The sequence below is a fragment of the Camponotus vicinus genome, unplaced genomic scaffold, assembly GCF_025532165.1.
Source record: "Camponotus vicinus isolate PSW18456_S1 unplaced genomic scaffold, iyCamVici1.0 SCAF_10, whole genome shotgun sequence".
NCBI lineage: Eukaryota > Metazoa > Arthropoda > Insecta > Hymenoptera > Formicidae > Camponotus > Camponotus vicinus.
In genome coordinates, this window is record NW_028141946.1 from 17,122,642 (window position 1) to 17,147,364 (window position 24,723).

Genomic DNA, 24,723 nt, shown 5'->3' on the forward strand with positions numbered 1-24,723 from the left:
AAGTCTTTATACAAGAATATCAATTTTCGTTAAGTAACTGTAGTGTAAAAAAATATTAATTTACATACCTACGAACGTTAATGGATAACAAATATTATATTCATCGTAAGCTCGAGTTATTATATAAGACAATAATATGGGAGCTCCATTCATAAGCGTGATTAAAATTTTAATTAACAACAGGAAGATATGTATATAGGGTGTTTCTTAATAAGTGCGACAAATTTTAGGAGATGATTCTTTGTCGAAAATTAAGGAGGGTTTTTCAAACATATACTTCTACATCCCTCCCTGTGGAATTACACTCCTCCAAAAATGGGGATAAAAGTTAGGTTTTTATTTTTTAGGTTTTTAGATTTTTATTATAATTTTTGTTCCAATTTTTCCAACATTTACTCTAATTTTATTTTTATTTTAAAATTTAACTTTTCATAATTCGAAACCTATTTAGCATCGTGCTGTGCACGATAACGTAATTTTTTTTTTTTTTGAAAACTACTGATTTTATGAAAAAAATAAAAGAGATAAAAAAAGTTTCTAAATAAATCAAACTTTTTAATCCATATTTTTAGATGATCATATTCCGGTCTATTGAAAGGTTCTAATAAAAAATTGAATAGAGGTTGCTAGTTTCATCCTCTTATAACAATACGGGAGGCTGAAAAAAATATTAATAAATAACCTTTTTCCTAGTAGAAAATATCCATCTAATTTCATTTCTTTAACTTGTTCCAAATTTGAGAAAAAAATAAAAACCTAATTTTTACCCCCATTTTTGGAGGAGTGTAACTCCACAGGGAGGGATGTAGGAGTATATGTTTATATGAAAAACCTCCCTTAATTTTCGACAAAGAATCATCTCCTAAAATTTTTCGCACTTATTCAGAAACACCCTGTATAATATTATAATATTACACAATTATATATATATATAATAAATATATACTACTTTTTTCTAACTATTTCAAACAACATTTCTGTTCACATAAATGCGAATACTCTGTATATCTTATTACTAAATAATTATATGACTTCTACTCCGATTATGTGCGAATAATTATAAGGGATAAGTATAGCACCTGTGCATTTCGAAAATTACGACTTGAAAATTCATCAGTTTAAAAAAAAAACATGCGATTTTGATCGCAAAATAAATAAAAAAATCCAGAGAAAAATAATGGTATATTTGAAAAGAAATGAAAGAATGCAGAGTCTCTCTGCGGACAAAGAATTTAGATGGGTACTTCTTCAAGTACATGAGAGTTCAGCTAAGGATATTTCTTCAAGTCATAATGATCATATATATTATATATATACAAAAGCATCTTTCGTACGTAAAATATATTATATTTTCTTATATATTATATCCAATTCTATATATATACGTCACGGATGACATAATCTGAATCTGCGATTAAGGATAATAATAATAGTGCTGAGAATAAAATATGTGTAATATAATTATAGTTATAGAGAATATAAATATATCGGTGTAAAAAGAGAGCTTTTATGGAAATTGTTTGCGGGACGGAATCGCAGATCGCAATAATTTATTTGATTACGTTACGTAAGAAGCGGGGAGAGGACCATTATACGGAAATATCGACTTAGATGATACAAGCGATCGTTTTAAGTTCGCGTTCCAGAAATACCGGGTGTACGGGAAAATCGCGTATCCCCTGGATACGAAGGATACGTGGATCCCCTTTTCGATCTCTTTCGAAAGAGAGACGTCCCTTCCGGGCGTCTTTAGGGAGACACTGCTGCGCATAGTTAATTTTACATTAAACGGTTATCTCCAAGTCGTAAGCCTATTGTTAGACTCGAGGTAGCGTGTCAGCTCGGAATCGCATGCCGTGTCGTCTTTATCCGCGCGCGACCTAAAAGTAGCCCTTAAAGACCTGGCGTAAAACGTCGCTGCGCTTTCACCATTGTCTCTTCATCCCTACCGCGCTACCCTCCCTTCCTTTCCCTTTCTCGGTTCACGACACAGCGTCGATGGTTGATCGTTAACGACCGATATTGACGGTTGTTTCGCAAGGACGAGGTGTCGATGCGACGAGACAAGAGTGGGACTCTCGAAATCGTGAAACTTGTTGACGTCGTCTCGTCTTGCGCGAATATTTCCACGTCTCCTGGCTTCGTCTTAACGAACCCCTGAAACTCCCGGATCCCTGCAACGAGACTCTACAACTCCGGAAATTCCCGGATGAAGCCGAGACGACTGCGCAGGATATTCGCTCTCTCAATTCCTCTTGCTGGAGTTGATGAGATATTTGCAGCAGTGCGTGAGCAGATGCTTCTCGCCGGTGACGTCATGTTGAGCGACGGGAGAGGCCGTGGATTCCCTGGTGTAGACGTCCAGGCCGTATTGGCCCTCCTCGGGGAAGCTTATGGAGAAGGTGACCACGTCGTCGTCGGCGATGGAATGCGTCACGTACTTTGACAAACGTTTCTCCTCGATGCCGTTCTTGTGCAGGGTCGCCATAAAATCCGTCAACGGCCTCGACATGCGAAATTGAATCTCCAGCTCGCGCCCGGCGAACACCAGAGCCTCCTAAAATCGATAGATCGTAAACCGTCCGGCTGACAGACAAGATCGGGAATCTTTCTTGACCCTCTTCTTTTTTTCAACGCTTTCCAAAAGAATAAAAAAAAATCTTGCAAAGCTCTTGCCTCGCATAAAATACGTAACAAGTTGTTTTGAAAAATTTTAAATACAAATTAGAAAATTTTTTCAAATTAGCTTCAAAGCTTATACCATTTTTCATAATCCTTTCAACATTTTCATATTTTTGATAAAATTATTATATTTTTGTATTATTAATATTTTGACAAGCAAAAAACTTGAACGCATTTTCAGGCCACCCTGTACTTCGTACGATATCGACCTTGCACAGCATTTGCTCTAAATTAATTATATAAGCGAATCGATCCAACTAGACCTACCTGATGAGTGATGGGTATGAGCCCGAATAATCTGGTGGCTTTGGTGGGGCCCCATTCACCGCTGGCGCAATCCGGCAACGGCACCATCACCGTCTGCAGCTCCTCGCAGGCAATTTTGAATTTGCAGACGCTCTTAAACTTCATCGGCTCGCCCGTCAAGTACTCCTTCGGCGTCACCGCGTTGGCAAATATGTCCAGAAGGAAGGCCCCGGAGCAGGGTGCGTGGACTCGGAACGCGACTATATTTCCCACGACCGACTGCGGAAAATTTCAATTTTTTCCAGATTTATTCAGATTTTAAAAAATACGCTGCGTGTTATCTCCTTATAAATTGACGCGAACATAATACATTTTCTTATCATATTGCTAAACATGCGACAGTATTATTTAGTACGAAAGAAAACGATAAGAAATTTCTCAAATAATATTGAAACCCACATGTGATTTTATAATTAACTTATATTTAACTTTAAAAAAAAAAAAGAGATTTTTACGAGTCAAGATTAAGTCTTTTTTTTCAAAATTATAAATACGAGAATTTATTAATGAATTACTAGAAAGTATTACATTTTTTGTAAAAATGTTTGAATTAATGTTTTATGAAATTCTCGCGACTTTCAAGCAACTTTTCGCTTTAAAGAGCGTGAGATAAATTATTGTAATTTACCTGCATGACAAAACGTTTGAGCGACACGCCGTCGTAGCCGTCGCCGTCGTTGTCATAAAACTTGAGATTGTAATGAAAGATAAGGGATGATTGCATATTCGCCGGCATCGCTATCCTTACGGTCGCAGCGCCGGTAGAATCCGTGTACATAACGGCATTCGTATTCGTATCCGGAAAGTAGAGGCCGTACCTGTAGGCGCAGAATTTATTCTCTCTCTTTCACTCTAGCCATTGTTAGAAAATCTCTCTCTCGCGCGAAATCATCGAGATTTAATTGCGTATTCTAACGGCTTCTACGCGCGCCTTAATAGAGGCATTTAATGCTGTCAAGACGTTGCTTCACTTGATAAATTTAAATATAATTAATGAAGAGAGTGCATAACATTGGACACGTAAATTACGTAATAAGAGTTGTTTTTTTTTTGAAGATATTTCCTTACCTGAAGAACAGGGACCGGACGAAAGGCAGCTCCTCAAAGTCTTTGAGCGAGATCGGTTGTTTGAGCAACTGCCAGTCCTCTTGCAACGGGAAGAACTCGTATATGAATTCCCGGGGATCCGTCAGGAAGTAATGATCATCGTACTCGTACCTAAATAAAATAAAATTAATAAGTGCGAACAATTTTAAAAGATGATTCTTTGTCAAAAATTAAGGAGAGTTTTTCATTGGGTTTTTTTATTTGTTAGGTTTTTAGGTTTTTATTATAATTTTGTTTTTGTTCCAATTTTCCCAACATTTACTCTAATTTTATTTTTATTTTAAAATTTAACTTCTCGTAATTCGAAATCTATGCTATTTAGCATCATGCTGTGCACGATAACGTATTTTATTTTTTTTCTTGAAAACTGCTGACTTTATGAAAAAAATAAAAGAAACAAAAAAGTTTCTAAATAAATCAAACTTTTTAATGCATATTTTTAGATGATCGTATTCCGGCCCATTAAAAAGTTCTAATAAAAAATTGAATAGGGGTTACTAGTTTTATCCCCTTATAACAATACGGGAGGCTGAAAAAAATATTAATAAATAACTTTTTTACTAGTAGAAAATATCCACCTAATTTCATTTCTTTAACTTGTTCCAAATTTGAGAGAAAAATAGAAACCTAATTTTTACCCCCATCTTTGGAGAAGTGTAACTCCACAGGGAAGAATGTAGGAGTATATGTTTATAGTAAAAAACCCCCTTAATTTTCGACAAAGAATCATCTCCTAAAATGTTTCGCACTTATTAAGAAACACCCTGTATACACTATAATTATTATTATATATGGATAAAATTTCGAGCCTACCTGAGGCTGTCGTTCTTTGCCTTCGCCTGGCCGGGACGGGGGACCTCTTTGGCATTGACGAGATGTCGCGCCCCCCAATTACACTGGACGAATCGCCACGCACCTGCTACGTAGACGGCGTTCCAGCTGTTCCGGAATCGATTGTCCTCGAAGCAAACGCCCGGCTGGTAGCCCGCCGATTTGCTGTAACCCTTGATGACCACGCAGTGCAAGCCCGCGTAACTGTGTTCAAACACAATTTAGATAGACTCTCTTTTCTTTACGGGCATGTAAAAAATATACGAGAGTAAACATCGAACGTCCCGATATATTAAATTTACTCCCATAAACGTTTTGCGCCCCGCGCTTTTTACTGACGTCGTATAAGTCGATCAAAGTAAAATAAATCCCGCATATCAGCTTCCATTTATTTATTACATCGACGTGACATTCTATTTAAATCTCCCTCTCTCTCTTCGTGAAATGCCTTACTATAAAATCTTTATCTTCGTGAGAAAAAAAATCAGATTTTATATTAAATATTTTCATAATTTTCTCTCTTCCTCTGTTCTTCACACTTAAAAATATTAATTAATATAATTATTTTTCTTCAAAAAAAACAACTGACACATTAAATATAATTACAGGAGTACATATTTTCTAATATCCTCGCAAAGCGAAGCTTCTGACCGTCTCTGTTCCATTACGCAAAAATCACGCTCGTCATCCGTTACCTGCACAATCGCTTGAATAGAACGTGATAGCTTTCCGTGCCGTGTTTGATGCCCCTCAACAGACCCATGGGAGTGTCGCCTCGTAAGTTCTCGTCGAACTGCATAGTGTTGAGATTCTTCACGGTGATCCACCGGAATATTGTCCTCGCCTTTTCTATGTCCGATCCGCATCTGCTCACCAACTGTCGCACCAGATCGGTGAACGTTTTCTGATCTTCTTGCGCCACCTAAGAGTAACATTGATATCGTAAATCAGCGAGTATCCATGAAGAAGCGTCTCTTTCTCTTATGAAAGCCGCGTTGATAAAATATGGATATCGCTCTGCCCAATATTCCCCGACTCACGGTGGCATCGTGAGGAATCAAAAGTACTAATATTAACTGCAATTATATAAAAACTCGCGAATCGATCGAAATAAATCTACGCGCTCTCGCGTGCGACGAGAGACTAAAGTATAACAATCTTGTAAAAGGAACTGGGGTATAAAATGAAAAGGAGTGTGTAAAGCTCCATGCTCCAACGATAACGTTCAACGTCGCTCGATAAAGATCGCGAAATCTTAAAGGATGGCTCGCGAGAGAAGAAAGGCCGAAAGCCAAAGCGCTAAAGAATTTCGAGAGAAGCGAGAACTTACCGAAATAGCTATCTGATCCATGTCAGCGAACTCCAGAGGATCATTGTAGATGTGGTACTTGGCCAGGGCCGGTGGCTGCGGGGGTGGCGCGCGCGACGGATAAGGCGGGGGCGGCGCTTCCTGGATATAACCGTCTCCCTCGTCGAGATATAAACTCTCCTGGAGCATGTACTCGCTTCTCGCCTCATTGATCAGCTCCAGCATCTCCGAGCTCTGCTTCTCCACCAGCGCGGCGGTCGCCGCTCTAGAAATTCATCAAGAATAACTAAGCTTTTGTCTTATAATTTTACATTGCACGTGTGTCTTATAATATTATTCATAAACATATATTATTTTCATATTTATTTTAAACACATAATATTTTTATTTTTATTTATATAACATTTATATAACATTTATATAACATTTATATAACATTTATATAGCATTTATATAACATTTATATAAAATTTATATAAAATTTATATAAAATTTATATAACATTTATATAAAATTTATATAAATATTTATTTAACATTTATTTAACATTTATATAACATTTATATAACATTTATATAACATTTATATAATATTATAAGTATAATATAAATATTATATAATATTTAAATAATAAATTTATTTAGTTATTTACTTTTGCTCTCCCTCGCGGGAGAGATCTTTTGTTACACTTTCTCTCTAAAAGCTCTCGAAAACATTATACATTGTTTAATGTAGTACACTACGACCTGCGATGTACGTTTAAAGGTAAGATGTACTATCGCTTTAATTATATAATAAATACCGTTCGTGCTCCAGCATCTTGCGCGTGAGACTTTCCTTCTTCTTGTCCCTGCGTAAAGTCATGTTCTTCTCCAAGTCTTCCTTCTCCTGCTGAAATTGTTGGGTTCGAACTCTTCCGCCTTTTTCCCGTTCCCATCTCGCCGACAATTGTTCCAGCTCCTTCTCCCACTCGTCCTTTTTTTTTTTCAAACCACACAAGATGCATTCAAACAATGTTTCTAATGTAAATACATGTGTCATTCGTGTAAACGAAAAATGTTTAAAAAATTAGACATTAATTACGAAAGCGCGCGAATAATAAACCGCATTGTTTTTCTTAGAGTGTGATTCATTACGTACTCGGAATTCCTCGCGAATTCGTCTGTCTTCTTCCTCGCGATGGTGGGCAAACTTTCGGTATAAATCATCCTCTTCTTTCCGATGTTTCATCTCGAGACGCGTCTGCTCATCGCGATCCTGGGTAAAAGCAGGGTAGAAAGAAACATATTAAACATTCAATTCGTTTTGTACATGCGCAACTTTTAATTGATATAACGCAAATTGAATAATTGAGCTTAATTGATCACATTCTTGTTTAAAAAAGTATTATTGCAATTGTATAAAACGTTTAAAATATTATATGTATAATTATGATATAATTGTGATATAATAATGCTATTTTAATAATACTAATATTATTATAATATAATAATAATACTGTTTTATTATAACATTATTATTTTATTTTTATTAGAATTAAATTAAATAGAAAATGTATTAAAAATATAGGACATTTTATTTTTAATTACATTAAATAAAATACTTTTTTAAAATATATGGAGTTTATAAATTAATTTTTTCATTATAAATATATTTTCCATTTTTTCATTATAAATATATTATATATTTTTCATGATAAATTAATTTATTATTTATTTGCAAAATAATATACAATATCATTTATTTGCAAAAATAATATACAAGTACTGTATTTCGAGCTTTTGTCATTTCGTATTTCGAAAAACAAACATGCGATCGCCGATTAAGAATTAAACTATCGTCACGTGCTGGGAGACATTCCGCTAATCGTTGCGGAAGGATACAATTGGGCGCAATGAAACGTTTCCATTTCTTAAAACGCCCGCAGCGAAACGTTTCTAGCCTCAGAGCCAGAGCGTAGGTAGTAGTAGGTAGACACTCTACTTTTTGTATAATTTACTTTCACGTCGCGTTTCTGCTTTCATTCGCTTCCAACGGAGTCTCCTCGGGGGAAACGACGACCCGCCACTCGTCGACAAAAGCGAACTAATCCTCTTCCGGTGTATTTAAAAAAAAAAATGGCACGTTTTGTGTGCGAGACTCTCTTTTCGCTCGTTGTAATCGCGACCGGAAATATTGACACGTAATGAAAATATGGGCGCAATGTGTTATCCTTGAAAGAAACGAGCGCGCTCCTTTGGAGAAATTTCTCCGATGCAATTTCTCCGCGATACAATTTCGGAGCAAAACGCTTCAACCGCACATAAACAGTTCGCCGCAAATAATCGGGATGCGGTGCAACGAAGCCTGGCGTATCTTTGAGAAATTTGTTCAATTAAATTCAAGATTAAGTTCTCTACCTGGCCCACGTGCCACGAGTTATGTCATAATAACGCGTCCATTTAATTAGAATAAACGCCCCTAGATCTAATGACAAAGCAGGCGAGGAAGGAGTTCGCATGCTATTCATCGAAAAGACCACTTTATCGTTAAACACAATCTTGCAATGGATGCATAAATGCGTCGATTTAACCCTGATTGCGCAGACAAGTTACTCGGAGCAGCGTAAAACCGTGTGAGACCGTCGCGTATGTAATTTTTATGACGGGGAAGCCTGCTCGTGACGCGATTCGGGTTCAGCCCCTGACGTAATTCAAGGCTGTTTCTCTTTAATATTCGTGTTTCCGCTTTATGTTGGAGACAGATGGGAGTCCGTGCATCATAACACGTGTATTATTTCGGATAAAATCCAAGAGGAGCAAACATTACCCGGATACACGGTATTTCGATTCGCCGCGAGAATCCGCTCCCGGAAACGGGACAACAGCCTTTAATGGATTAATTCTCCCCTAAGCGTTTACGCGCGGGGGCGCGTGAGAGACGCGCGAATAAATGCGTTATCCCCCGCCCCCCCGGGCTCTTTCCGCGGCCCGACAACGATTCTCTAATTAGCCATCAAGTGCAGGAGTACCGCAAGCGGAAATAATGCCGCTTCCAGCGGTGCCTTCCCCTCTCGTCCCTCTCGTCCCTCTCGTCCTGAACGCGAGGCTCTCCTTCGCGTGCACGTCCTGTGCCCGTACGAGGGAAAATAAGACGACGGTGTAGGGTATACACGCGTTCTTCCGTGGCAGCGATTTGAATAATCGCCGACGCGCAGCGCGTTATTTCCGAGGAGACTCGCAAAGTTGGATGCGAATTTTCCGCCTCTTTATCGATCGATCAATTTTGTTTTTGTTTTTTTTTTTATTAACGAAGGAACATCGCGAACTCGGAAATTTTAATTTCGATGAAACTTTACACATGTATAAAGGAGGTAAATAAATGAGTTGGGAATTTTTAATTATTGCTTCTAAAAATAATTCTTAGGGGTGAAATCATCCCTCATATGTAAGGCGATCTTTTGCTTTTCTTGATTTATCGAAAATTATTCAAGATATCGAAAGATATTTTGTACAAGTTTCATGGTTAAAACACCTTTATTTAACCATATTAATAAAATTTTGGAAAAATAATTTTTTTAGATTTTTCAAAAATTTTTTTTCTTTTATTTTATATTTTAACAGAGATGTTTTAACTATGAAACTTTTGTATGAAACATTTTTTGATATCTCGAATAATTTTCGAGATATATCGAGAAAAGTAAAAAGCTGCTTTATATATGAAGGGTGGTTTTACCCCCTAAAATCGTTTTTAGGCAGCGATTAAAAGTTTCTAAATTCATTCATTTACTCCCTTACATGTGTGTAAAGTTTCATCAAAATCAGAATTTCGCGAGGTTTTTTTCGAAATTTTCTTTTTAATTTTTTTATTTACAATTTTTAAAATTCTCCGACTGTTATAAATAACTTTGCAAAAGAACCACGAATTTCGCGCGTAAAATTTCTCTCGACAGAAAAATCGGCGTTTCGAATTATCAAACCTAACCTAACCTTAAACCTTAAAACCTTAAAACCTAACCTTAAACCTTAAAATCTTAAACCTTCGTGCAACACTTTTACTCGGCTCGATTTCGAAAAGAAGCTCGCGACAAATCGGAGTAATTCCGATCATTCGATCACAGTCACACGTGACTATCTGTTATGCCGATTCCCGAGATTCCTGAGGGCTTCCTGCTGTTCCGCCAATTAAACGTAATACCGATGATCGTCGCGATGCCGACCGGCATCGTGAGAAGGGGCCATCCCGCCGCCGCGATTATCCGATCATCGGCAGCGCGCGCGTGGGCGAAACGCCTCTCCTCGAGGGTTCGACGGGATCGTCGACGATGCAAGCGAGCGTAGGAGGACGATACGAAAATACCGGATAAATCACGCCAGTGGATTATTCCGCCCCGGGAGAGAAACATCGCGATTGTCTCGCGGCTTAATCCCCCCTCGTCCCCCTCCGGATGACTCGCTACCGCGCGAATTATCATTTAATGGTGGGTGAATTTTAAAGAAACGAGGAATTAATTTCATTCGCGGGCGAAAAAAGTCGGTTATATAACTAGAGTATAGCACTAGGTGAGGATCTCTCGATCGCGGACGAAATCGCGAAAGCGCGTTTGAAGCGCGGGAGAAAACGCGGCCGATAGCGGAGCGACTAGCGGCTCGGCCTTATTACGCGGCGAATGGGAAAAGCGGTAATCTCATTTTCATGTCGAGTCCGTTGGCGCGAACGCGAACGGACGGCCTCGCCGACTGCTCGCCTGGATTCCTGCGCTCGCGGGTCGCTCGTCGGGACGGATTGTTCGCGTATGGAAGTCACGCAAAGCGACGCGGAATCCGGGGTGTATACGTCGAATCGCATTCCCAACGAATCGGAAATCCGCGATTTTGGGAATCTCGCGGGTTTCACCGACTCGAGATTGCCCCGAAGAATAGAATCCGAACTTGTCGCACATAATTTGTACCAGCCTTTTTTGTCAAATAAATACGTGTATCTCTTTTTTTTTTAATTTACTGATATAATGTGATTGTTATATAATTGTTATATAATTGTTATATAAATGTTATATAAATGTTATATAAATATTTATATAAATATTTATATAAATTTTATATAAATTTTATATAAATGTTATATAAATTTTATATAAATATATATAATTGTTATATAATTGTTATATAATTGTTATATAATTGTTATATAATTGTTATATAATTGTTATATAATTGTTTATTATATAGGGATGTTTATCCTTTTTCAATTCAAAATATAATATTTTATTTTCTTTATCGATTGAGAATGATTTATTAGCAATGACAAGAGTAGATCAGATTGAAATTACTAGATTATCTTTATATTCCACTTAAATGGATCATTCCTATCAGATAAAATATCTTTTATAAATAGAGTCTAGGAAGATACTTAAATAATATGTAAATTAAACTGCAATTGAAAGAGAAAATTAACGCGAATTGATGAAGAAAAGACGCTCGCCAAGTCTGATGTTGGCCAACAGCAGAGTTTTGCAAGTTTCGCGAGAAGTTGGGAGAGAAGCTATGTATCTCTCTACACACGCCATTGATCTGGATTTTATTACTACGGAAGTACTTGGAGCAGTCCATTGTCCGTATTTTCGCTCATGCAGACAATGCATTTTCCCCACTGGCTGTTTCAGGAAGAGGCTGATAATCAGCGGGCGATATACGCGCGCAAAAAGTCAATTACCACATCGCCATTGTTCGCCTCCTTCCACGCACTTCGAAATTATCATTGCTAATTCGCGTTATTAATTAATAATTATTTTCACAAGCTTCCACTAGAGGCGAGAAAACGGATCGCGAAAACGGCTGTTGCTGACGATCTTCACGCGAGACTTACCTTTTTAATTTTAATTCTCAGATTTTCATTTTCAAATTTCAATCATTTATAACTATTACTACTATTTTTACTTTTAAATAATACCAGAGAAGTAATCTTCTAAATCCTCTTCTCTCTCTTTAATAACTTCTTTCCGTTCAGAAACTATATCTAGGTAAAAAGGATGATTGTACTTAGGGATGATTTTTGCACCCTTCAATAATCGTAATTTATTTTTGTATTTGTACTTTTTCAGAATTTGTAAATTTATTTTTTATGTGCAAGGAAAGTGATTTTGAAACTTTATAATTTACTTTATTTTATCCAACATATCTTTCATCGCTTTCATATGAATTTTGTCGAGATTTGATCCTCTTTTTTTATTTCGAAGCATGAATATTAATTATTCAATTCATTTAATAATTAATAATGTATAACCATCAATATTAATAATTTATTATCAACTAAACAAGAAAAAGACAAAAATAAAAGTGCATCTAAAAATAAAATGAGAAACAAATTGCGCAGAATCTGAAATAATTTATTTTTTATAAAAATTTTGAATATAAAACTATAATAATAATTTATTTTTCATAAAAATTTTGAATATAAAAAATACATCAAGGCAAAAATTACAGAAGAGAGCCAATCCTCTTTTGGATAAAGATTTAATAACTGCTCGAAACTCAATTGCCCAGATTAGAAATATATATGATGGCTAGAGGCGATTTGAAAAGCCTTACCGTTATTAAGAGGACAATTAGCTTGTTTTTCAGAGTACGAAATGTATTTCCAGCTCTAACAATCTGCCTCCTCTTTGCAATCTCTTTTTTTTTTACAGAGGAAAAGCTCTTTCCGCTTCTCCGCGGAAATTGCGTGTGTGTCAGTCGCCTGGCGCGTCGGAGAACAGTAACTCTCGTCCTTATACGGCGACGACCATGACGAGAGAGAGAGAGAAGAGAGGGATTACATCGATCAACCGCCAACGTGACTCACCAGATAATAATCGATGGGCTTCTCGCGGGCCTTGCTGTAGCCCTTCTGCAGCTCGGTCTGCTTGAGCGCGTGGGCGATGTGAAGGGCGCTCGCATCGAACCTGCCGTACTGATAGCTGCCGTCTCCGGAATAATTGTGATTGTACGGCGAGGATGCGCCGCCGGTGCCGGTGCCGGTGCCGTGGATGCTGTCGCGCTGGGACGACGCATTCGTCGCCGGCGGCGAACCGTGCCCGTTCAGGTGCCTGGCATAATTAGGCGAGTCTACATTATCGTAACTGCAACAGAAGCGTGCACACGGGTCTTCAGGGGGCTGCGAGGGGGATTCAACCGAGCTCCATCGCTGCCAGGGATCGAAAGAGAGAGAGAGAGAGAGAGAGAGAGAGAGAGAGAGAGAGAGAGAGAGAGACAGAGGAAGCACACCAACCCTTTATTCCGGGACGACCAACGAGAGAGGTTTGTCCCGGAATCAGCCGTGTGTGTCCTCTAATCTCGGATAAATAATTTTCATTGCCGTGCAATACACGATAGCGAAGAGATCGTTGCTTGAAAATAAATTTGAGAAGGTACTGATGAAGGTACTAACTTGATAAGGACAGCTAGTTCCTTCATTATTGGAAAGCAAGAATTTTATTATTAAAATTACTAAGATATATATAAAATATACAGGGTGTTTCTTAATAAGTGCGAAAAATTTTAGATGATTCTTTGTCGAAAATTAAGGGAGGTTTTTCAATTAAACATATACTCCTACATCCCTCCCTGTGGAATTACACTCCTCCAAAAATGGGGATAAAAATTAGGTTTTTATTTTTTAGATTTCTATAATTATTTTATTATAATTTTGTTTTTGTTCCAATTTTCCCAAAATTTACTCTAATTTTATTTTTATTTTAAAATTTAACTTCTTGTAATTCGAAACCTATGCTATTTAGCATTGTGCTGTGCACGATAATGTACTTTTTTTTTCTTGAAAACTACTGATTATGAAAAAAATAAAAGAAATAAAAAAGTTTCTAAATAAATCAAACTTTTTAATGCATATTTTTAGATGATCATATTTCGACCCATTAAAAAGTTGTAATAAAAAATTGAATAGGGGTTGCTAGTTTCATCCTCTTATAACAATACGAGAGGCTGAAAAAAATATTAATAAATAACTTTTTTACTAGTAGAAAATATCCACCAATTTCATTTCTTTAATTTGTTCCAAATTTGAGAAAAAAATAAAAACCTAATTTTCCTCCATTTTTGGAGGAGCTCCACAGAACGGGATGTAGGAGTATATGTTTATATGAAAAACCTCCCTTAATTTTCGACAAAAATCATCTCCTAAAATTTTTTGCACTTATTAATAAACACCCTGTATATAAAGAATTGCTTGATATAAATTCTATAATTTAAATTTGCGCAGAATTTTAATAAAAATAAAAGTGAAAAAGTTCTATAGTAAAAAACCTTTTTTATTAATATATATATTGTAATAGAAATATATTATAAAAAAGTTTTCTTATATTATTAATACATTTAAAAATATTCAATTTCATCAAAATATATACATTATAAGTCTATTTGATGTTTCGGATTATTTTCTGATCCATCTTTATATTAAATGTTAAAAGAATATCAGGTAATAAAATTATATTAAAAATTATATTTCAGAATCAAGACATACCGAACAAAAAAATTAAATTTAAAGAAACTGATGATTTTGGAATATATTAATAAAAAGAAGCAAAAAGGAAGAAACAAATATTTTTTCTTGTGCTCTACTATTCTTATTTGCCAATTTTGTCACTTAATAATTATTATTGCTTTAAAGATCCATTTTCCATTTTTATTTTTATTAAAGTTTTATCATATTAATATTTAAAATATAGGACTCATATTAGGCTGCGAATCGTAATTTTCAAGCAAACGGATTCAATGGCGAAGAAAAAAATTTGTTAGTCGATACAAGACCAGCATATTGGATTCGTTAGTTTAGCTTTCAAGAATTTTCCATATTCCCAGTTAGCGGAGAGTCTCCCGATAGCAATTTTCACGCAAATCAAATTAATATTGCGTCTGCCATTCCCCAAACTCTTAAAGTTTTTTGCGAAATAAAATTCATTTTTTTCGAAAAATTCTCATCGCGGAAGTAAAGAGATCTCGCGCGGACATCAAGAATTGTCATCTCGAGAGTGTCCTTGATACGGTTGTTAATGTCGCTCGTTACACGACGATGCCGGAAAAAAGAATCCAGGTCGACGCCGTCGTCCGTGGATTATGTTAACCCACATATCCGTGCAACACAATCGCCACCTCTCTCCCCCGCGCCCTCCCCCGCGCGCGAGCTTGACCCATAATTCCGGATAACTATAATGGACGCGATTACTCAGCGAGTAGCGTTGCAATTAGCGTCGCGGTTAAGTTCAACGGGTTGCAATAAGAATCTCACCACGGGCGCGATAGCCTTGCGCTGTTTGTGAGAATTTAGCGTATCGTTTAAATGAATGTGTTACACCTCTCGCTCGTTCTCTCCCGGGTTCATTCACTCACGCAACGGAGCCTACGCTCGTTCCTTTCCCCTCCTCTCTCACTCTCTGTCCTTCTCGATCTTTGCTCTTTTACCGCGCGTGATCATCGAGCCGCGAAAGGCAGGTACAAGAGAACAGCATCGGACTCGTCGCTAAATCGGTAATCGAGCGAGGATCTCTGGGCGGTCTTTTTAAAAGTAAAAATGGAACAATGTGTAAGAGGTAAAAATGTGTATAATAATAATAAGGAAAAATAAAAACTGTATACATTTACCCTGTACCGCGTCTGGAAGCGACTTGTACATTACTTGAATAAATTAAAAGAAAAAAAAAATAAAGAGACGTGCAAATGTGTATAACAATGGCAGGGAAATAAAAAGCGCATGAAACATTTCTTTCCTAGCGTCTGCGAGCGACTTTTAACGTCGCGTTTCGTATAAGAATATTTTTACATAAAATTTAGAAAAATATTAACACATCTCTCTGGAAAATTTTACATCAAAATAATTGACATCGAAATAATCAATAAAAAAATGATTGATCTCGAAAAAAAAAGAAGATTTGAAAGTAGGAAGGAAAGTCACGTAGACGCCGGCGAAGAAACTCCTCGCGTAACGCATACGCGCTTATGTAGGCGCGACTTTTACGAGGCGCGGTGGCCATAAAAAGGCATACAAAAAGACACGCGTGCGTGTCACGGAAACGTGTCGCATTGAGAGATGTTAAGACGGGGGACGGACGGACGGGGGCGATCGAGATCACCGATGACTCTTAGGAGAGATTCCGGCGGTGTGTACACTATCCTCCATTAATTCGTCCCGAGGAGTTCCCCCTCCCTCGAGGCAAAAGGAACATAAAAGTATAGCCGACAGACTGACGTCGATTTATCGATCTAATTATCGATCACCGCAAAAAATTTTTAATAAAATATATTAAATAATATTATAATTTAAATAAAATAAAATAATAGAATAATAATGTTAAATAAAATAGTAATAATTTAAAAAAAATAAAATAAAATAATAGAATAATAGAATAATAAAATAGAATAATAGAATAATAAAATAATAGAATAATAGAATAATAAATAATTAAATAAAATAATAGATTTTCTATACATATTAATATCATTTTAATATTATTTCTGATTATTATGATAAATCGCGCACGTATATTCTTACTTGTTTGCGTCGATATTATTATGTACTATAATTCTATCGTTCCTCTTACCGCGTAAAGGAGGTTAGGAACGAATTAATGAAGGGTAGTGTACAAGCAACGACTTTATACGAGGCAAACATACATACGCGTACGCAACAACCCATGCATTTTCCATGAATGCAAGAATAAGATGCGTAATAATGCAAAATAATGCGCAATAATGAATATATACGGCGAGCTTGTGCGAGACGAGAGAGTTCAGGGCACTTCTTGCAACAGAGCGACTAGTTTACTAATCAAATTATCGAACCTCGCGATCACGATTTCTACAGACACACTGTGTATCAATTAAATTTTAGATTTTTCTTTTAAATTTTCTATACTATGGATTCAAATATTCTTTCTTAACATTTTATTTCTTTTCTTTTAAATGAACGCAAAGATTTCTTCATTCCATGCTAATAATTCTACAATGATTCTTTTGATTTTACAAGCATTAAAGACTTTTCTTAAGTTTCTCTTTTAACAATATGATATATGCATGTAATAAACATATTCATATTTTTATTTATTTTCATATAAAAATGATTAAAACATTTATTTTTTTTTCTTTTAAAAGAACGCAAAAATTTCTTCATTTCATGCTAATAATTCTGCAATTTTTATTTTAGATTTTATTATATATATTAGATTAGATTCATGCAATTTTTATTTATTTTCATATAAAAATGATTAAAAAATTTATTTTTTTTCTTTTAAATGAACACAAAGATTTCTTCATTCCATGCTAATAATTCTATAATGATTCTTTTGATTTTACAAGCATCAAAGACTTTTCTTAAGTTTCTCTTTTAACAATATAATATATGCATATAATAAAAAACCTATTCATATTTTTATTTATTTTCATATAAAAATGATTAAAAAATTTATTTTTTTTTCTTTTAAATGAACGTAAAAATTTCTTCATTTTATGCTAATATTCTATGCAATTTTTATTTTAGATTTTATTATATATATTAGATTAGATTCATGCAATTTTTATTTATTTTCATATAAAAATGATTTAAAAATTTATTTTTTTTTTCTTTTAAATGAACGCAAAGATTTCTTCATTCCATGCTAATAATTCTATCATGATTCTTTTGATTTTATAAGCATTAGACATTTTTCTTAAATTTCTTTTTTAACAATATAATATATAAAAAACCTATGCATGTGCAATTTTTATTTATTGTCATGTAAAAATGATCAAAAAATGTTTCTTATTTTTCGATTCCGATTCCTTCTGTAAGAAAGAATATTCTTAAAGAGAGAATGCAAGTGCAAGATTTAATACAATTTTTGTAATAATTTTATACGATCTCTTAACACGGTCTCTGTAGAAATGAGCTCATTGGCATTCAAAGAATGGCCGAGTGATGCAGCATTCGGTCAACTACTGAGGCTTTATTCGCTAAGATTTTGTCAGATTAAGGCCAACGTAATTTCCTTACATAACACGAGAGAGGTGGCTAAAGTAGAAATCCATAAGATGACACAGAGCCAAAGAATGCACGTACATGACTAATAATTTTCGCAAAACTGCTGGCGTCGAGCACAGTTGATTTATTCGCTTACAGTAAAATGTAGCAAAATAATTAATTGAAAATAAATTATTAAAATCTTATTGTATAAAAAAATCCGTAAGAAAAAATATATAAATATTAAATTTCAATTTTATTTTCAATTTATTTTATTTTATTCGAAGATTGTACTAAATTTCCAAAAATATACCCTATTATTAAAATTTCACTCATTCTAAATCTTGTAAAATATAATTTCTCATCGATCGAAAAATAAAATACATACATTGTACAAGATTTTATGAAGAAAACACGACTTCGATGAGAAACACGCTGGTTACACTCGCACGTATTTCGTGCAAAACACGATTTCGAGACGTCGTGCAATTATTTCCAGCAGCGTTCGATCTCGATCGGACTCGACGAAGGGAAAGTGGAGAAATTAGACGTAAGTTCTGCCAAGCGTGCCCTCGGTATTGTATCCCTAATATCGAGAAACGCCGACATTAAAATTGCGTTCGATTTACGTTCGTGTTTTTTGCGTGAAAGCAAGCACGACGAGGAGAAAAGAATTAAAGGTCCGCTAAGAAACTGTTGGGGGAAAGGCTTTTCCACGAGATTGCGTTCTCCAAACGTCATCTCGGAAATTGGAGCGCGAAAAAATGACGCAAGAATGTGCGTTGCAAAGTATCGCATTGTTCTTTACAGGAAATTGGGGTGAAGAGTCCAGCTCTCCTCGCGGCCATTTACGACTCAAACGAGTCCATCTCTGAAAGCATTACGTATTTAAATCTATGCAGCGTCCTACAATCTTGAATGACTCGAGAGTATTATTTGCCGAAAGGAAACAGATGCGTTCGCGCGACGGCCATTTATTAGGAGACCTATTACGCTGACATTTGTTATCTTAGGATAGCACCGAAATTACTCTCAACGTTCCCACGAAGACAATGACACTTATAGATGTGTACTGTTATCTTACATTTCAGATAATAACGGTGAGTTGCTGACCGAAAGCGCGCGCAGCAACTTAAATTCACTTAAGTTCGTTAATATCTCGAATCGACCCAGCAAACACCAAATAACAGCAATATAACTGTTAGTTATATTGTGTTTGCTGGTTAGTTACTATTACATGTTTGCTGGTTAGTTACTATTACATGTTATGTAACTGTTACATAACATGTAACAGTTATATAACTAACCAGCAAACACCAAATAACAGCAATATAACTGTTAGTTATATTACAGCAAACACCAAATAACAGCAATATAACTAACAGTTATATTGCTGTTATTTGGTGTTTGCTGATTAGTTATATAACTGTAACATAACATGTAACAGTTATATAACTGTTAGTTATAATTTCCCACTCAACAATATAACTGTTACAAGTTATGTATCAGTTATATGTTACATGTTATATAACTGTTACATAACATGTAACAGCTATATAACTATTAGTTATAATTTTCCACTCAACAATATAACTGTTACATAAGATGTAACAATTATATTGTTGAGTGGAAAATTATAACAGTTATATAACTGTTAGATGTTATGTAACAGTTACATAACATGTAACAATTATATTGTTGAGTGGGAAATTTCAATTAACAATTATATAAATGTTACTTGGTGTTTGCTGGGGAGTATCATTTTTTCATCGTCTCTTTTTTTTACAGCGCGAGTGGAATAAAAGAAAAAATAATAAAATATTCTATAATCGTGGTTAAAGAGGATATAAAATCAAAACAAATGAGAGGAAATTAAGTTCTCATTAAAATTTTAATTATTCAAGACTCTAGATTGAACACTTTAATATCTCGAATCATTTTTCCATTGACTCTTCTTTCTAATTAAATTTCTCATTATTCATTCTCGATTAGAGAAACGAAATAACTTGAGAAGGTAACACGTTGCCCTCGATGTTGTCGATGTATCGCCGAATGTTTCACGAATTAATGTCTGATATTGCGTTATTATGATGCAGGAATGTTATGGCTATCGTGGAATTTAAGAAGGAAGACGAAGAGAGATTTTTAGAGATCCCGCGCATGCAGAATAAATTAACACTGCGATAAAAAAGCGCACAAACAACTCACCAAGATGGGTAGACGCCGCGCGGCGAAGCGCCTCCTGCCCTGATCTGCTCGTTGACATAACCGCTTCTAGGCACGTTAAGGGCGCTCCTGATGCCCACGCTGGACCCGTCCAGGGTCCCGGGCCCTGGCTTGGGCACATGACTGCTGCAGTACACCTCCTTGTCGTTGATCGTGTGCTGATTGTTGTAGTACGTCTTCAGGGTGAGCTTGGTGCCGCAGATCGCGCACTTGAAGCAACCCGCGTGGAAGAACGTAAAGTCCTTCAGGGGACCCACCCTGTCCACCTGGTAGACGGTCTGAGCGCACCTCAGACACGTGCTCTCGTAGAAGTTGGGCCGATACATGTTGACCAGCCTGTCGGAGGACCAGGTTCTCTGTTCGCGCACTCTGCGACGACTCCGTCGTCCCGATCACCGCTCGCTACGATCTCGCACGGCGCAGTGTTTCGCTCTCGATGCGTGCGACCTTGGGAATTAAAGGCCTCGATCAGGGAATAGAGAAATTACCTCTCACCACCGAGATAGTAAATATAAGGCGACGCCGGCTCGAGACGAATAACCGGGCATTAGAGATCGGCGCATGATTCACTTAGTCTAATCATTCTTTTCTAATTTCTCTCTGATTTTTCTTTGAAAAAAAAACTCATGAGTCAACCTATTTCTGATTTGCAAAATTAAATTTATCTGATAAGCGAATTTATTATCATAAATTTTCATATATCGAGGAAACTATGCAGAAAGATTATTTTCACCGCCATAAAACAAGATTGAAACAAAGGAGAATTTTTATTTAGATATTAAACTCTTCATAGAAACAATAAATATGTTAAGTTGTAAAGTTTAGAAATAAAGTTTAGAGAATTTTAAAATTCTCATACTTGTTTATACTTTTGGAGCTGGTATGAAACACATTTAAAACACGATTAAAATAAAGGAGAATTTTTATTTAGATATTAAACTCTTCACAGAAACAATAAATATATTATAAAGTTTAAAAATACATGTTTAGAGAATTTTAAAATTCTCATACTCGTTTATACTTTTGGATCTGGTACGAGACACCTTTAAAACAAAGGAAAATTTTTATTTAGATATTAAACTCTCTTCACAAAAACAATAAATATATTATAAAGTTTAGAAAAAAATGTTTAGAGAATTTTAAAATTCTCATACTCGTTTATACTTTTGGATCTGGTATGAGGCACCTTTAAAACACAATTAAAACAAAAGAGAATTTTTATTTAGATATAAAACTCTCTTCATAGAAACAATAAATATATTATAAATTATTATTATAAAATTTAGAAAGACATGTTTAGAGAATTTTAAAATTCTCATACTCGTTTATACTTTTGGATCTGGTATGAGACACATTTAAAACACGATTAAAATAAAGGAGAATTTTTATTTAGATATTAAACTCTTCATAGAAACAATAAATATGTTATAAAGTTTAGAAATACATGTTTAGAGAATTTTAAAATTCTCGTTTATACTTTTGACTCGTTTTTACTTCTGGTATGAGACACCTTTAAAACACGATTAAAACAAAGGAGAATTTTTATCTAGATTTTAAACTCTTCATAAAAACAATAAATATATTATAAAGTTTAGAAAGACGTGTTTAGAGAATTTTAAAATTCTCATACTCGTTTATACTTTTGGATCTGGTATGAGACACCTTTAAAACACGATTAAAATAGAGGAGAATTTTTATTTAGATATTAAACTCTCTTCCTAGAAACAATAAATATATTATAAATTATTATTATAAAATTTAGAAAGACATGTTTAGAGAATTTTAAAATTCTCATATTCGTTTATACTTTTGGATCTGGTATGAGACACCTTTAAAACACAATTCAAATAAAGGAGAAATTTTTATTTAGATATTAAACTCTTCATAGAAACAATAAATATTATAAAGTTTAGAAAGACATGTTTAGAGAATTTTAAAATTCTCATACTTATTTATACTTTTGAATCTGATACGAGACACCTTTAAAACACGATTAAAAACAAAGGAAAATTTTTATTTAGATATTAAACTCTCTTTACAGAAACAATAACTATATTATAAAGTTTAGAAAAACATATTTGAAGAATTTTAAAATTCTCATACTTATTTATACTTTTGACTCGTTTTTACTTCTGGTATGAGACATCTTTAAAACACGATTAAAACAAAGGAGAATTTTTATTTACATATTAAACTCTTCATAGAAACAATAAATATACTATAAAGTTTAGAAAACATGTTTAGAGAAAATTCTCATACTCGTTTATACTTTTGAATCTGGTATGAGACACCTTTATAAAATCGTTAAATGACTTCCTTCTCGACACAGGATATGAATATGCGAGATGCCGAAGATGGGAATCAAACGCACGTGAAGAGCCTTTACGTAAGAAACAGTAAAATACAATTGTTAATTATACCATAGACTTCTCTAATAGTTGAAACACGCGAGCTTAGTATTCGCGTTCGTTTCATGCTTCGATTCGACAGTTAATACAACGAGTTTCTAGAAATGATCGAGATTTACTATGAAATTTCTAGTACTATCGACGATTATTTGCAGTCAGACGCGGAATTATTAATTATTCATGACGTTACTTCACCGTCGTTTGATAGAGACTCGCCGGCTCTCCTTCTGTCTCGTTTGCCTTTACTGCTCCTTCATGATATTTACATGACACTCACTCGCGAAAACACGATTAATTATGATCGCGTTGCACTTTATACAGCACTCCCGACATTAATATCGCACACAGCCGGCACTTTATTCTCCATTGCAAAGAGACAACACGAAGATCACGATAACACAAAGTTATATTAAGCTACAACGTCAATAACGACTATACTTATCAATTAAACGCGACGCTTAAAAATCAATTTGATTTTATTATGCCATGTTTTATCGAGAAATTCGAAAATTATCATCGACAACCTTAGCCTAATATTGCGATACTGTCGTTAATTACTAGTCAAGAGACGAGCTAATTACTAGTTGAGATGCGGTAATCGCGGAAATTAATTACCCGCGTTAATTGACAATCTTGAATCGTTTGTAGGAACTGATAAATAATTTATCATCTTCCCGCGTTCATCGATTTTGAGAAACAACACGACGACTCTGAACAAAAAAAGTCGTATGTAAACAAGAGGACGCCTTCCTATGATAATAAAACAGTATTATGTATAAACTATATTATTATTGCATAGAACAAAGAGCAAATATCGTGCGATAGTTAAAAGTCATTTTATCCCTCTCGGTAAATATTTAATATATCACCAAATAAATTTATACGGAGTATTTCTTGTATTTCTTAAATTGATTAACAAACAGTTAATACACGCTTTTTCGTTATGTCACTCGATCTAGCAATTTATGTATTATTACGCATTTTTTTAATCTGAAAAATAATAATAAATCTAAAATAATAAAAAAAAATAATAATTAATCTGAAAATAATAGATAAATTATATTGACATTGACGAAAGACTCGACGAAAATAATTGCGTGTATAAATAATAATTATGTATATGTGTAGCAAAACATTGATGACGTATGAGGTATAGTACGTTATTGTATACATCGGACACGTACAATGAGTTTGTTGTCATTCGCGTAGTGAGATTCGAACGAGAAGCAACTCGAAGAGTCCTATGTGTTATATTATAATATTATCAAAGTATGAATGATCGTATTATCGAAATTTTTCACACATAATTAAGGATTGTAAGCTAACGCGTGTAATAAATTTATTATCGCGTTTTAATTAATAATTCAGGTGCAGTATCAGACTAAAGTTGCCGATAATAAAATATCGCGTTTTAATAATTTACTTGTAGTATCGGGGAAAGTTGCCGATAATAATTCTAGAATTTCTCAGTCGTCAACAAAAAGCCGCGGATGCTAAATAGACTGTTTCTAGTGTCAATGCAACGCGTTTAATTAATATGAAGTGCGAGTGAGTGTCAAGAAGATCCAGCAAAGGACAAACGAGAAAGAAGGAAGAAGCCCGGCAGGAATCAGTTGATGAAGAAATGTTATGAGGTGAGAATTTTATTTTAATTTATTTTATTTTAATTTTACTTTAATTCATTATTTATCTGTGAATGTAAATGTTTGCTTAGTTTTGCGATAGCAGTTCACTTTTATTATTTTATCATTTTATGATATGGAAAAAATTCTAGATCTTATTTTTTTAATATTTGAAATACTTAGTAAAATAATTATAATTAATAATTTTTGTATATTTATTTAATTTGGTATATTCATAATTAAATTATATAAATATTGTTTATAAATATAT

At 34.7% G+C, this 24,723-nt stretch overlaps 1 protein-coding gene across 1 annotated transcript in view; it reads right to left on the reverse strand.

Moving 5' to 3' along the window:
- Window positions 1-2,093: 2,093 nt before the first annotated feature.
- Window positions 2,094-24,723, reverse strand: part of Hil (peptidase hillarin) — a 30,237-nt gene continuing 7,607 nt past the window's right edge. Inside the window, exons 2-12 of the mRNA XM_083079452.1 lie at window positions 20,405-20,869; window positions 13,055-13,331; window positions 7,376-7,492; window positions 7,038-7,210; window positions 6,257-6,500; window positions 5,622-5,848; window positions 4,909-5,130; window positions 4,057-4,206; window positions 3,617-3,806; window positions 2,950-3,207; window positions 2,094-2,557 (exon numbers count right to left, since the gene is read on the reverse strand). Of these exons, the coding sequence (XP_082935578.1) occupies window positions 2,246-2,557; window positions 2,950-3,207; window positions 3,617-3,806; window positions 4,057-4,206; window positions 4,909-5,130; window positions 5,622-5,848; window positions 6,257-6,500; window positions 7,038-7,210; window positions 7,376-7,492; window positions 13,055-13,331; window positions 20,405-20,748 (2,514 nt within the window). The 5' untranslated portion in view covers window positions 20,749-20,869 and the 3' untranslated portion in view covers window positions 2,094-2,245. The remainder of the gene's footprint in view (window positions 2,558-2,949; window positions 3,208-3,616; window positions 3,807-4,056; window positions 4,207-4,908; window positions 5,131-5,621; window positions 5,849-6,256; window positions 6,501-7,037; window positions 7,211-7,375; window positions 7,493-13,054; window positions 13,332-20,404; window positions 20,870-24,723) is intronic.